Source organism: Corvus cornix, chromosome 1 (genome assembly GCF_000738735.6).
Source record: "Corvus cornix cornix isolate S_Up_H32 chromosome 1, ASM73873v5, whole genome shotgun sequence".
NCBI classification, from domain to species: Eukaryota; Metazoa; Chordata; class Aves; order Passeriformes; family Corvidae; genus Corvus; species Corvus cornix.
In genome coordinates this window covers 113434133-113448425 of record NC_046332.1, presented here as the reverse complement: position 1 = coordinate 113448425, position 14293 = coordinate 113434133, and the positions used below count along the sequence as shown (strand labels likewise).

Here is a 14293-nt window from a genome sequence, read left to right as displayed (position 1 = left end):
GGAGGGGAAGCTGTGTGAGGAGCAGCTGAGGTCACTCGGTCTGTTCAGCCTGGAGAAGAGGGGACTGAGGTAAACTGACCTTCCAGAGCCACAGCCAGGCACAAAATTGTCTTCACCAAAGCTGACCACAGGGCTGGGCTCTCCTCCAGTGGGCAGAGTTGACTGAACACCTCTCCATGCTGGGGCAGCATTGGGAGGGACCTGAGGTGGGCCCCCCAGCCCAGCAGACTCCACCAGTGGTACCCCCAAGCTGGCAGAGGTATGGTCATGCAGGGGCTGTGGGAGGGGAAGATAAAAGGCTTTGTGGGATTACAGCCACACTCCAGATCCAGGGCTCTGCACAAACCAGCTTCAAAGAGGTCACTTGTTCTGGGAGCTGAGTGAAAAATGAAATTCCAGTGTCACGCTCTTGCTATCCAGCACCCTCACAAAGGGATGCACACCTGGGGGAAAGAAGTGCTGCTTGGTTTATTTATTTCTAAAGGACCTTCTCAGCCAGCAGTGCATTACCTGCTTGCCTGGACACACACCTCCCTCTGCACTTCTCACGAGCACCTGGGGCTGAGCACAGCAGGGAAGGGAAACACATCCATGTGCCAGCCCTGCCACAGCCTGCTCTGCTGCCAGCCACAGGAGAGGATGGCAGGACAAGGGGAAGCCGTGGCTGTATTCCATGTAGGATAAGGTGATCTCCACAAACCACCACGGACTGGGATTTCTCCTGATTCCTGGAGTGCCACTAGATGGGGTCAAGCACCCAAACCCCCAACATCAGTGGGGAGAGGCCAAACTCAAGCCAGATCTGGAGTCTTATTTTCCTTCACGCTGTTATTAACCCTTTGGCTGTGTTTTGAAGAAAAATTCCTATTGAGTCTGTTTTGAATTAAAAATCCACCAGGAAAAGAAAAAACGTTCCCCAGCTCATGCCCAATCTTTTTTTCCATGGAGAAACTACTGGGAACATTTTCTTTTGACCTTTGAGATTTAAATGGTAGCAGAGCGGAACCAGCCAGTGGCCTTATTCCCAGCTGGGTGGCTTCACAGCTCTCCTTTTCAAATGTCAGAGGGTAGTGGCTTTCCTTGCAGAGTTTTAAGGAGTTCCTCTGAGAAAAATGCTGATTTCAAGAGGATTTGTGTTTCCAGTGTCTTAATCAACATCGTATTTGTAACAAATATGGAAAATCAGAGGGCTACAGAGCCTGAAGTAACTGGAAAAAAAGGACTGTTGCCTTTGTCAAGGATTCTATGAAATCACTCAGTGGTATTTTCCTCCTCTTCAGAAAGCAAGTAAAGAATTTTGGAGTCATTTTGCTGGTGTACTGAGTCATTCTGGATGTTAAACAGAAAATTTGCCCTTTTTTTTTTTTTTTTGCCTCAAAGAAATGCATAGAGTTCAAGCTTTCTGGGTGTCTACTGACCTGACCTGTGTTGCAGGACTCTGAGCCATCCACAGCCACTGCTCCTCTTGGCCCGAGGTCCCCAACAAACAGGACAAGGCTCAGACTGAGCTCTGGTGCCGTGGTTGTTGCACCGAAACATCAGCGTGCAGGAATCGCTTCTGTCATGTGAGTTTTCTTTTCAACTAGAGCAGCAGCATCTGTGGTAGAAATGCCCAGATTCTAGCAAAGCCAACAGATTTTTCCAAGGCTCACCAGGCTATTTTTAACCTGCAAAACTGGATTCAGATGAAAAACAAAACACAGCAGAAAAAATAATGGTGTGATGATCCCTTCAAGGCGATGAAGGATTTTTGCATCCCGATGACTCTTTCAGCACAGCAAGGCAAGCCTGTGGACCCCATCCTGTGTCTGTTTGGACTGAGGATTTAGGGGAACACCCTTTCAGCTGCTGAACACCAAAGGGGTGCACAGGGTGGGTGTTCGTGGCAGTCAGGACATGGACACCTCTGAGGGCTGCTCTGTGACACATCCTGCTTTAGCACGGTGAGGCATAGGAATGTTTTTGTGGGATCAAGGACTTTTTCTTAGTGCTGGCAGATCTCTGTGGGTGTGGGAGGGTACAAAGTGGCACAGCCTGAGTCTGGCCAGTGGTCTTGGCTAACCTTGGCTTTCTCACTCCAGCTGGCCCTGGTAAACTCGAGGTGGCTGCTTGTTCTTGTAAAGCGGCACGAAATGAACAGCAGGTTCCTTGGACTCTGTCACATTCCAGCTCGTAAACATTTTAAGAAGTAAAAATGGCTTCAAACCACACTTTTAAAAAAGTGAAAGATAATGTCACACATGGGCCTCTCTCTCCCCTAAGCTCCCTTCTCCTTCCTTCCCAGTGGGGGCTCCTCGGAGCGTTTAGGGGACCAAACCATAATCCCAGCACAGCTCTGTAATTCCAGCACAAAACTCTTCCACACCCATCACCCAGCAAGGCTCGATTACTGCTGTTTATCTTTGTGAAGTCACACTCGGTCTATTATATTTGTTACAGTTGATGTTCTCACTAGTCCAGACGCGGTGTAACTTTAACACTCTCAGTCTAACACTTTCCTCATAGGTAACTCTGGTGTTACCTACGGGTTCAGACCAGCCAAATGTAGCTTATTCTCCTCATATACAACTCTTCTGGGTCAGCACAAACAAGGCAAAATCATTCTGTTTCTAGAACCTTCCTTGGGAACTTTCCTATACAGATTCAAGTCAGCCTTTTGCTGGTCTCTCCCCAAACCTGCTTTTCCTCACTCCATTAATTAACATTTTCCCTCTAACAGTCCTCTATTACTAAGCCAGTTCCAATGTCAGACTTTAATCGTGTGAGCAGTTTTGGAACAAGCAGCTTCACTCACAACTACTGAGAACATTTGGTGCTAAAGCATCCCTATTTTCCAATTTACAAAACATTTCAAGCCTCATGCATTTGTGTGCTGCAGGGTTAATTGCACTTAGTACTCCATTAGCAGCAATTGTGTGCCCTTCTTGTGTTAAGAAAAGCCAGAATAGAGACATTTGTGTTATTTGTCAAAGGTTGAAATACTTATATGAAATGTTTTTATTTCTGCTGCAGAAGATAGGAAACTTTCTGCCTGGCCCCTCACAATCAGCCTTGCTGGTTCCTGGTTGTGTTCTGCCATTAATAATTAGTACTGACAGATGGAGTATCTGCAATATGTCCTTTGGTATAGTCAGTAGGTTGCATGAGTCTCTCTTGAATGTAATGTCCCTTTTTCTGCGAGCCCCAATGACTCTAAAAATGACTGAGATCCTTCTTTGCTCATAGTGCAAGAGCCAACCTCTGCCATGCTGCCCCTCTCAGTAGACAATCTCCAGGACTGCTCACACATCTATGAGTGCATTGTAGACGTTTTTCTTTCCTAAAAAGAGGAAAATCTCTTTTCCCACAGCTCTCTTTTCAGGGATGTTACAGGGGTGGGAATTGCGACTTACCACATGCCACATGCCTCGGGATCCTGGTACATCAGCTCTGTCTGGCAGCTCCTGTTTCTTAATTTAGGGCACTGAATATGATTAGGAAGCGAACGGGATTCACCCCGTTCACAGACATCCCGAAGTGAGTGATGACTGCTCCAGGAGAGTCCTGTAGTCACTGGGGAGGCGGGTGGCATCTCCAGGGGATGATTCATCCCATCCCAAGGTGGGTTTTGGAGACATGTGGGTTAATTTGGATTGTCCTCCTTTCCTGCTGGTGACAGAGGGCAGCTGGCAGAGAGGCACCCGAGAGACGCTGAGCCTGTGGATGGTTAAATTACATCAGACAAGCCCCACATGTCCATTTCGTGTTGAAATGAGCATTGTCGAGCCACGTCCCTGCCCAAAGCTGAATGTGAATCAGCAGGATTACAGAGCTCTGGCTTTTGGGATAAAGTATCTGCCACGTTCCTCATCCTCTAACAGAGGTGCTGTTTGAAGAGCTCGGGGGAGTTTTCATTTTTGCTCAGACCTTCAGCTGAGGGCTCTCGTGTTTTCTTCCCCACACATGGACAAGCACACATGCACTCGTTTTCTGGTCTTCTCTTAGAGAAGCTCCCACTGCATCAAACAGATGGCAACTCTGGCAGACTATTTTTAATGCTGCCTAACATTTGAGGCTCAGATAAATGAGTGGTTTTCTGAATATCAGCTGTTAATTAGTGCAAGAAATAAAAAAGGAAATGGAGAGTTTGGGTATAGTTGGGCTGATGCTATGTTTGTATCTGAGTTCAAAGAAAGAGAAAGCTGGAATGTTTTGAAATATGGGATTTTAGGTAAAGCTTCTTTTGGATATTGGGGACTATGACAGAGAGGTCATTTATTGATATTTTTTGAGGAAGACCTATTTGCTTACACACCTAGAAATACGAATTCCTTCCAGTGATTCCTACAGAGGATACCTAAAACTTCTGGATCCTCCTTCATTTTTGTATGGACAACAAAGACCACTGGAGAGACAGGGAAAATCACAGTGAAAAATTTCACATCAACCTTCTGCCTTAATAGTTCAGAAATCCACTGTGAAAGCTGCTCTTGCAGAAGGAGCAGCAATTTTCACAGGCCATGCAAGATACATAACTGAGTTTTACTAGAATCCTTTCTGACACACTATCCCCCAATCTCATTAGTGAAAGATTGTAATTTAGGTTGTTTAAACTCTGCAGTTTCAGCCTTGACTTTGAACATTGCTCACTGAGCTGAATGAAAGACATGACCAAGTGCTAAAGTATTGAAGACAGCAGGTTGAAACCAGAAAAAAAAGAAGTAGAACTGGAAACTGGGGATCCACTGGCTTCAAAAATATTTTTGCATTATTTATTTAGGAATTTTACTTGGGTAAAATAAAAATAATCAAATAGAAGTTAAATTCTTGGAAGAAAACCCAGTTGTAGACAGAAGATCAGAACACGGTAATGTTCTGACCAAGGTTTGCTGTTTACAGAGGGGATTAGCTGTTCTGAGGATCAAATATAGAACAGAAATTGGATTTGTAAGCTGTGTTTTTACCCATCTTATCTGAAAGCAAAATATAATATGATTAGTTGTAAACTGGTAGGCTGCAGAGTCTGTGCACAGTGGTCCTTTAGCAAAATCTCCATCACAGTCCTTAATCTCTCCTCTCCAAGTAGGAAAGCCAGCCCAGAGCACCAGGGCTCTTAATCCCTGCTCTTCCTGAGAGGGGTTTTTAAATCCTTGTTCCTGGACCAGAGGTGGATGCTGTGGATTAAGAGACAATGGCTCCTTATTTCAGAAGAAAATGTTTCAAAAACATGCAGAACTGTTTCCAGGAAAGAAATCAGTGCCACAGAAGTGAGGGCCAGGTCAGGAACCAGGCATCCCCATCGAGCCGTGCTGTCCTACTTTGCAGTCCCTGCATGCCTCATCAAAATGTTATTTCCACTCCAAAAAGCCTCAGTTATTATTCATTCTGCTTTTCCCCCATTTACGTCACATTGCTTTCCAAGGCAGAGAGAACATTCCCCACCTAAATTGGATGGCTGCTCCTTGGTTTGATGGAAACTCCTTGACACAAACAAGTTAAACATTCAGAGAAGGCTGCTTTTCCTGTCTTTTTTTTTTTTTCTACAAGTGGTAAAATCACAGAATTGGGTTGGAAGGGATCTTTAAGGGTTTAGTTCAACCCCCTGCAATGAGCAGGGTAATTTTCAAATTCATCAGGTTCCTCAGAGACCCATCCAGCCTGGCCTTGAATGTTCCCAGGGATGGGCCACCCTCTGTCTCAGAGGTTTTGATAACAACAGCAAGGACAGAAATATGAAATCATGTTAACTCTCAGGGGAAAAAATCCTGTTTGCAGATGCTGCATGACTTTTCAGGAATACAGCCTTTTCCTCCTGGCACAAATCCAAGGGCCATTTTCTTCATGGCATTTAGACATCAATCTGCGAGCTGAAGCAGAGGCCTCTCTTTCCCTTTCCCTCATGGTTTGTAACTGCTGTGACTCTGCTCAGACATGGTTTGGGCTCTGCTTTCAGAAATGACACTGACAACTCTGTGTCTTGTATTGACTGGTCGTGCAGGAGGCTTTCGTGCCACCACACAATATCAGAGTCCCTGTATCCTCTCTTTCTTCACCCCTGGAGGTTCCTCCCAGGATTTTTTGGGCTGACTTGCATGACTGTGCACTTTTTTGATGTTTATTACGAGGAAACCTGGAATTTCATTACAGGAAGCCCTATACATGCATGACCTTAGCCCACAGCCCCAGTTGTATGAAATGCCGTGGTCTCCTGACTTTGGCCTCTGTTATGCAAGGTCTCAATCTTCTCCTAAGCAGGGAGATGTTCCAGCACCAGGCATCAATGCAGGGGATGAAGTGCTGGGAGACACATCTCAGCAGTGGCTTCTCACCCACAGGGACCTAAGCAAGGTGACTATGGGTCAGAGACAGCTGAGACAGACCTGAAGGGAGATGAAATTTGTGGATCAGACCCACAGACAGTGCCAGAAATGTATGATCATGGGGAGCCAGGCTGAGCAGCAAAGGCTTTGGGACACCAGCCCAAGCAGGGACATCTGCACAGGGCTGGGTGAGATGTTCTGTCCTGCAGCCAGTGCCAGCAGGGCTGCCTGTGCTCAAAGGTGCAGGTCAACCTCTGCAGGTCACGGGAGAACCCACGTGCCCCACATGGCCCAAGTGTGGCCACCAGCCAAGTGTCCCCACATTGCCTTCCTGCTGCTGATGCCCCCCCAGTGATAATGGACTCTGGGCAAATAGGATTCCTATACTGTGCTGGAGCCATCAATAGTACTCAGTGCTGTCCTCCCATCCCCTAAAACACATTCCAGTTGTGTTCCACCAGCACAACTGGCATCGACTTAGCTGGGAACACAAACCTGTGGACAAGAACAGGAAAAATTGCACATTGCTACGGAATATCTGAGGCTGGCTGCTGTGTTTTAGAGCAGAAGGGAGATGCTCAGAAAAGCTCAGCAGGCTGCAATAGAAGGAAACTTTATTAGCATGTGCTTTTTGATTAAAAAAAAAACCAAACAACCAGCTGAGGACAAGCATCCTGAGATGAGTACGAAGCTGCAGTGGGTGATTCACAAACCCAGTTTTAGCAAACCTAAGTAAAAATGCCAAGTATGGAAAACTAAGAGGCATGTATAGAGATAGCTCATGGTCTAGTATCACAGCCTTTGTTTCACTTCCCACTCTTTCACTACTGCATGGAGTAAAAGGAAACATTAAAATTCAGCCTCAGTGCGTTGAAAGCTCCTACTGCTCTCTGTGAGTCAGGCCAACTTTCTTACCTTTAATGTTCATTAATAACCTTTTTTATCTTGTCCTCTCTTGTCTGTCCTGGTCAATAATAATTGATTTCCAGAATAAGAAACCTCAATACCTGAAATAGCACTCCTGGCACATCACAAGCCTTCACCCTCTGTTCAGCCACAATTAACATCATCTGCCCAGCTCCTGCATGTACCAGTTGTTGTACTCTCCAATGCTCTGCCAGCCAATTTTAGCAGCTATCATTCTGTCAGGATGCTGGGTTCTGCTGGGAGCAAGATTTCAGCCCTCTCTGAACTCCATTGGCTATTTTTTATTGCTTTGATTGCTTCTGTGCTTTAATAACCAAGGGTCAATCACTGGGCAACAGAGACTTTTAAAACACACCCATTTCCCCAGCAGCAGTTACCACCTGCCTCAGCAATCAAGTGCCTGCAAGTTTTATGAAGATATTGCCTGGAGTAATTTCATCTGGGGCAAAAACAGATGTGTGAGTGTAGGTGTGGGTCGCACCCACCTCTTGAAGTGACCACTATCGTCCTCTCCTTTGCCACAAAACCCCTGATGCTTTGCTCAAGAGTAAGAAGGCTCCTCACCACCGGTGAAAACTGAAGGTTGGAGCTTTGCTGAGGTGCCCATGCACCTCCAGAGCAAACCAGCCTGGCCAGGGCTTGCTGTGCTGTCCAGACTATCCTGGTACTTCAGTCTCTCCCTGCCCTGACCTCTGAGCAGGCGTTAGCAGCAGAGCATCCCCTGGGACCTTCCATGGCTTCCCCATTTCCAGTGGCAGAGGTCTGGCTGGCACCGTGTGGCACCTCCAGGTGAGGGATTTCCCCTGGAGCCTGAAAGGCACCGAGGAGGAGGCGCAGGGGAGCCGTGTCACACCAATGCTGGGACAGTTTAGGAATCAAAGCACTTGAAAGTCAGGGCTGACAAAGTGAGGCTGCAGGCTTAATGACCTCCTGGCACCTACACGTTTCAGAGGAGTCATTAATTAGATGGTGACATGTTATTTTTCCAGCGTGGTCCTCACCTCACCAGCCCCCTCGCAGCAGTCATCCCGGCTGGCACATTCCTTATTTCCTGGGTCACCAGCCTCGAGGCTGCTCTGGGGACATGTACCCCCCTCACACCCATGATGGTGGCAACAGGAACTGTGTCTGACAGTATGGGGTGGTTGTGGAGGGCGAAAAATTGCATTTCTGACACTCGCAAGGAGAAGAGAATTTTGACCTTGATGTCCCTGTTCATCTGCAAAATACGAGTTTCTCGTTCCTCCTGAGTTTTGCCATTAGGTCAGTCTCCACAAGTGCCTTTGAGCTGCTGCATCCTGAACCTGGAGGCTCTGTGACTCTTTCTGGTGGGATGTGAGAGGAGAGAGCTGCAGCACTGAGAAGGGAAGCTGCCTCTCTCAACACCTCTGCTCCCCCACTGCAAGGCCCTGCAGCCTGCAGCCATCCCATCAACACCAGCAGCCTCTGGACAAACCATCCCTGCTGCTTTTTGCTATTCCTGCCTTTGAGAAGGAGAGCCATACCTGCAATGAGGCACTTTATTTGCATGGCAGGTTCAAAGCCTCCACCACGGTCACTCAAAGGAACTCAGAGTTACTCTGAGAAAAGGGAGATAACACTGGCAGTAGCATTCAAACCCAATCCTTTATTCTCATGTCTACACTTTCCTTTTACTCCACCCACACTGGCAGTGGAGATACTTTTCAATGGCTACTTTTTCCCCAGTAAGTCCACTAGGAACAAGACTTTTGATTTGGAGCACTGGAAGATTTGATAGTGCAACACGCACCCAACAGAGGAGACATGGGTTTGGGTTGGAAGCAACCTCAGGGACCTGGTTCAGTGGAGCACAGATACCCTATAAACACACATTTATTGAAATGGGAGCCTCCTCATTTAGAGTGATGTTGAATTCTTGAGTGTTTTTCTCTCAGAAGCAGTATGCTGTCTCTGAATCCAACAAGATACCAAATTAGGACTCCTGGGTTCTGTTTATGGCCTGCCACTCACCTGTGATAAGATACAGGGCAAATAATTTAACATAAACAAGCTTCAGATTACAGAGCTTAAATATTGCACAGGGGAGAAGTGAGACCGATGAGAAGTACTGTAATGGTATTATCAAAATGTTTTCTAACTGAAGAAGAGATTCCCAAACTGGGAGGACCATCACCTGCAAGTCCTGATGGACACAGGAGTATTGGGGAAAATTGTGTCACTGAAGGCACAGGAATAGCAGAAATGGGATCAGGGGGATGTTGTGCTCCTAGATGTGCTGCTCAGTCTCCTCTGCATTGGGGCTGCCTGGTGTGTGTGGAAGAGTGGGGGGGATAAAGAGATGTTTGGGGAGATGGCAAGGTAACAGTGGCAAATTTTGCAATTCCACGTCTGGCCTCTGACCTAACAGCAGGAGCAGCTGACAGTCAATCAGAATGAACCTAGTGTAAGCAGGTATAGTCCAAAAATCAGTGCTCTTTTATACCATCCAAGGACCTACACAAATCCAGGCAGTTTTCTTCCCATATCCAGGCTCTTACCTCCTTAAATTTACAGTTGTTATCATCCTGCAGCAACACTGCATTTTGAGAAACCCTGTGCTCTCAGTTCACACATGTTATTGCTCCACTTCTGAACTGCACTTAGGTCTCCAGAGCTTGCTTGCTTTATCAACAAAGACACAGGTATTACACTGGAGTAGAGAAATACTCCAGCTCACAAATCAAATCAGATAATTGAAATCACAGACTGTGCCTTAAAATTAGCCCAGAGCACACCTGAGCAGGATTCATATCTCCCTGGGAAATAACCATCCTTTTTCTTTTTCTTCATTTTTTCCCCCTCTGCTGCTGTTCTGTTTGGAAGGTGATCTTCAGTAAATACTGCAATTCCAAAGATATTATGGACCTTTTCTGCATTGCAACAGGGTTACCAAGGTAGGTCTATCATTTGTGACATTCATTTCACTTTTGGTTCTTTTCTTTGGGAACAATTTAAAGACAGGCCCCACATGATTTATTTAGCTGCTATTCAGGCTTGTCTCTCGTTCCAGTCTGCTGGAAGAAGAAACTGGGGCAATCCAGAGCTGGAAAAGTGTGGAGGCAGGGAATTGAGCCACCTCAGTGTTGGCTGCACATGAGGAACAGAGTGAAATAGAGTAGAAAGATGAGAAATAATCTAAAATAAAAGCAAGTGAAGAAGCCCAGCCCTGAGTACACACAGGCTGTGCACACCTTACACTTATATCTCAGTACCATGTTTTTGCCCATATTGAGTGAAATGCAGCCACATGCTTAGACCCTGTTTTTGAGGGGAAAAATTGGGGCCAACAAGAAGTATTGCCACTAGGTAATAAGCTTTCTTTTTAGATGCTTTAAAATCTAATCCCTGGTATGGGATAGTCAAACACAAAGTACCCCCAGCTGAACCGTTTTACAGAGCAAAAACATCCCCAAATCCATTGCCCAGGCCACGTATTTCCTAATTTATGTTGTCTTGTGAAGTCTCTGTATCCTTCCTGCTGTAATTTTCCATTTGGGGAAAATCCACATAGGATTTGTTTCCTCCAACCTAAAGAGCAGTATCCAGTGAAATCTCTGTGTTCAGAGGGTCTAGGGTCAGGGGTGGCCGTGTGGGAGAGGTTGGGGTGTGGTGGAGGATGGCTTGGTGTAACATCCATCCACCTATCCACCCATCCATCCACCTCTGCAACACCCCCAGGCAGTGGAGCAAGGGAAGGGAAGCCCCTAAGTCACCTCTAGAACCCTTAATCACCTCTAGGACCCTTAATCACCTCTAGGACCCTTAATCACCTCTAGAAGGGGGGGATTAGCTGTCTGCATAAGGACCTGGAGCAGGCAGGATGCAATAGGGCAAAGTCTTTATCTCTGGACACACAACTTTACAATACAGGAAAAATGCAGGAGAAAAATAAGCCAGTCTTTTAATCATGGTTTATTGCATGACTCCAGCTCTGGGGATTGAGAGATAAGATCGAATTTGCATAAGCTGCTGGACAGAATTAATGCCCTTTGCTGTTTGTTCTACTTCCCCCCATTTGACATTAGAGAGGTTCATAACTCTCGTTTCCCTATGATGTCAAATACTTCCACTCCATCACCCAGGAAACTTTGTTTAGCAGTTTTAATCATTCACAATCAGGGTGTTCACTGCATATTTGGCATTTTATTTTCATCAGAAGATTTTCAAAGGAAAATTGCATTTCAACCAGGATCCTGGAGCCAAAGTAAACCTCCAAGGTTTACATCTGAGCCTATGAGATCACCCTTAGCACAGTATTTAAAATATGAAAAGACACCATATTCAGCAAGATATTTGTTCTGTTTGTTTTGGTAAATGAGTAACTAAATAATTTCAAGACATTCATAGCACCAAAAGTCATTTGTATAGTGTGAGTCAATATGTAGCTGCTGAGTCAATGTATCACAAAACACAGCTTTTTAACAGAAATTATTAGTCAGTGAGTCAATAGAATAAATGAATTAGCAGGGAGCAAGGTCTGCTCTGACATAAAAAATGATCACACTTCACGTTGCACATGGGTGAAGCATCAAGCCGACCCTGTCCTGTGCTTTGATCCTTTCTGCTCTGAGGTAACAGAGGTGCCAGACACTCCTAGGCCAGGCCAGGAGCAAAGAGAAAAGATGCATCTGCAGGAGAGAAGATGGCTCTGCATCACATGCAGCAGCACAGAACTGCAGCTGGCATTTCTAGGTCACGTAATCCCCTTTGGAATTTGCTTTTCAGGAACACGACCATCTCCCTTCTGACAGCAGACAATTGCATGGTGTCCATTGATCCCACGATGCCTGCAAACACAGAGAGGTAAGTCCTGCTGCCACCTGCTCCTCGAAAGCAGGGTCAGGCCCAAGGGGAAGGAGGTGTTTGCCTGCAGAAGTCTTTTGTGTGCAGTGGGAGGTGAGCAGCTCTCCAGAGGGAGGGGGATGGCAGTAAGGAACGCATGCTGGCCTGTGACACTAATGCTGGTTTGGAAGATTTTTAGTTGTTAAAGTAGGAGTAATTGTCTGAGGAAACAAATACTGCTTTTAGGTGTTTAATGTAGAACATCTGTTCCCATCCCCTCCCCGTGTGCTGTCAAACTCTGAGCTCCTTTGTTCCCCTGCTCCCTGCTCCCTTTGTTCCCCTGCCCCTGCTGGGCACAACCAGCAGATTACTTGAAAAGCAAACTCAAAACCTGTGATGAGTTTAGGTCTCTTCCATGCTGGTTTTGGCCCATATTTCATGATGACTTTTCACTGCCGTTGCTCTTATTGACACCATGTGATGGAGCCCCAGCAGCTGGGAGGGAGCTCCTGCACAGGATGGCACAAAACACAGAGCAAAAAAATGTTGTGGCTGCCCCATCCCTGGAAGTGTTCAAGGCCAGGCTGGATGGGACTCTAAGCAACCTGGGATAGTAGAAGGTGTCCCTAACCATGGCAAGGGGTTGGAACTGCGTGATGATTCTGTTTCTAGTAAATCAGAGGGTTGTGTGTTCAGAAAAAGTGCCCATTGCTTATTCAAACCCACAGTCTTCAAGAGAGCTTAGAACATATTCAGATACTTCTTTGCACTTCTCAGGGAGTACAAAGGGATGTGAAATACTGCATTTTGAGTGTTGCTAACATCAACCCTCTCTGACTCTTCCAGGTCTCCATACAAAGTGATACCTGTCGTGACTGAGCAGCTCTCAGGTAAAATGACCCTTTGGAACTGAATCTACTAAAGCTGAATTTGCAAACATTTGCATGTGGAAATTATGTGGCCATGATTCAAAAGCCCGGCGATGTCAGTGTCATGGTTGTAGCTGCAGCAGAACAAGAAGTGTTTGATCACAGTGTTCTGCAGGAAAGCTTAAAAAATGTGCCCAAATTTCTATGAATTTCAGCGAATGGCTGAGGACCAGAGGACTTTCCCAGTGCTTCACTCTGGTCTGACTCAGCACTCCTGATGCCCTGGGAAAAGTCTTGCATGGAGCAGTGGGGTTTTTTCAGGCAAGACAAATGAAAGCCTGTCCTCTGGTGTTTTGTTAAACTTGCCCATTCCTCAGCAAAGCTCTGCTGGAAAGCTGAGCACAACATTTGAGCTCCATGTTATTTCCAAATGGCTGAGGAGAGAACATAATTTTTTGTTGTGGGCATGGTAGCTCTAAGTGTGATAAATATTTAAATTCACCTGACACGATTAAAGAAGGCCTGGGTGAAGGAACACATCTGGAGCACATTCCCCAGCCACAGCACTGTTGTACTCCACGGGCAGGGATGAAGTGCCTCTCCTCCCACTTCTCTTTGCCTGCCAGTATCATGCTCAGGCTGGTAGCTCTCAGACACTGGAGCAGAACATTGGCTTGGGGCAATTCCTGTCGAGCATCTGGCTCATGGTTTCTCTCATCTGTGCAGCTGCAGCATCTCCTGCCACTCACATCAGGGCAGCCTGAGCCTGTGCACTCTGGAGCCACAGGGACAGGCTGGCTGCTGTGGCAGGGCTGCAGGAGGAGAGGGGACATCAGCTGGGGACACTCTTTGGAGCAGTCAAATGGGAAGATAGATGAGACAAAGGGCAAGAGGATATGATTGTCCTGGAAACACAGAGTGCACAGGCAGAACAGGAGTGAGACAGAAAGCCTGGGGCTGGCAAATGTAGTGTGCAGGAGCAGCTGAGTCTGTTGGGATGGGAGAGATGAGATTTTGCTGGTCCCACCTCGTCTTCTGGCTTAGGGTCCTGAATTATGGAAGAAAACAGAGTGTCTCACAGCACTGTCGTCTTCTAGAAGGGGAGGCACAGGGAACTGAGGCTGTTCTCTGGGGCATCTGCATTGGCAAAAACATCTGGAAAGGAGGGTATGGGGAAGACAGAGAGGCAGCAGCAGCAGCAGAAGGGAGACTGAGCATGCAGGGAGCAAAGGTGAACAGAGAGCAAAGAGAGCACAGAGGGCAGGGACACGAGGAAGGACTTACCCACAGTAAGATTTGTAACAAGCCATAAACAGGTCCCATGTCAGTGATTGCCAGAAGGAGGTAGTCAAAGCCAGGGGATACATGTGACTGCAAAGGGAGAGAAGCTGTCTG

The 14293-nt window shown here is 46.6% G+C and overlaps 1 protein-coding gene across 1 annotated transcript in view; it reads left to right on the top strand.

Moving 5' to 3' along the window:
- Nucleotides 1-14293, top strand: part of PDE9A (phosphodiesterase 9A) — a 52666-nt gene that overhangs the window by 3472 nt on the left and 34901 nt on the right. The window contains exons 2-4 of the mRNA XM_039553011.1: nucleotides 10071-10141; nucleotides 11973-12050; nucleotides 12876-12919. Of these exons, the coding sequence (XP_039408945.1) occupies nucleotides 10071-10141; nucleotides 11973-12050; nucleotides 12876-12919 (193 nt within the window). The remainder of the gene's footprint in view (nucleotides 1-10070; nucleotides 10142-11972; nucleotides 12051-12875; nucleotides 12920-14293) is intronic.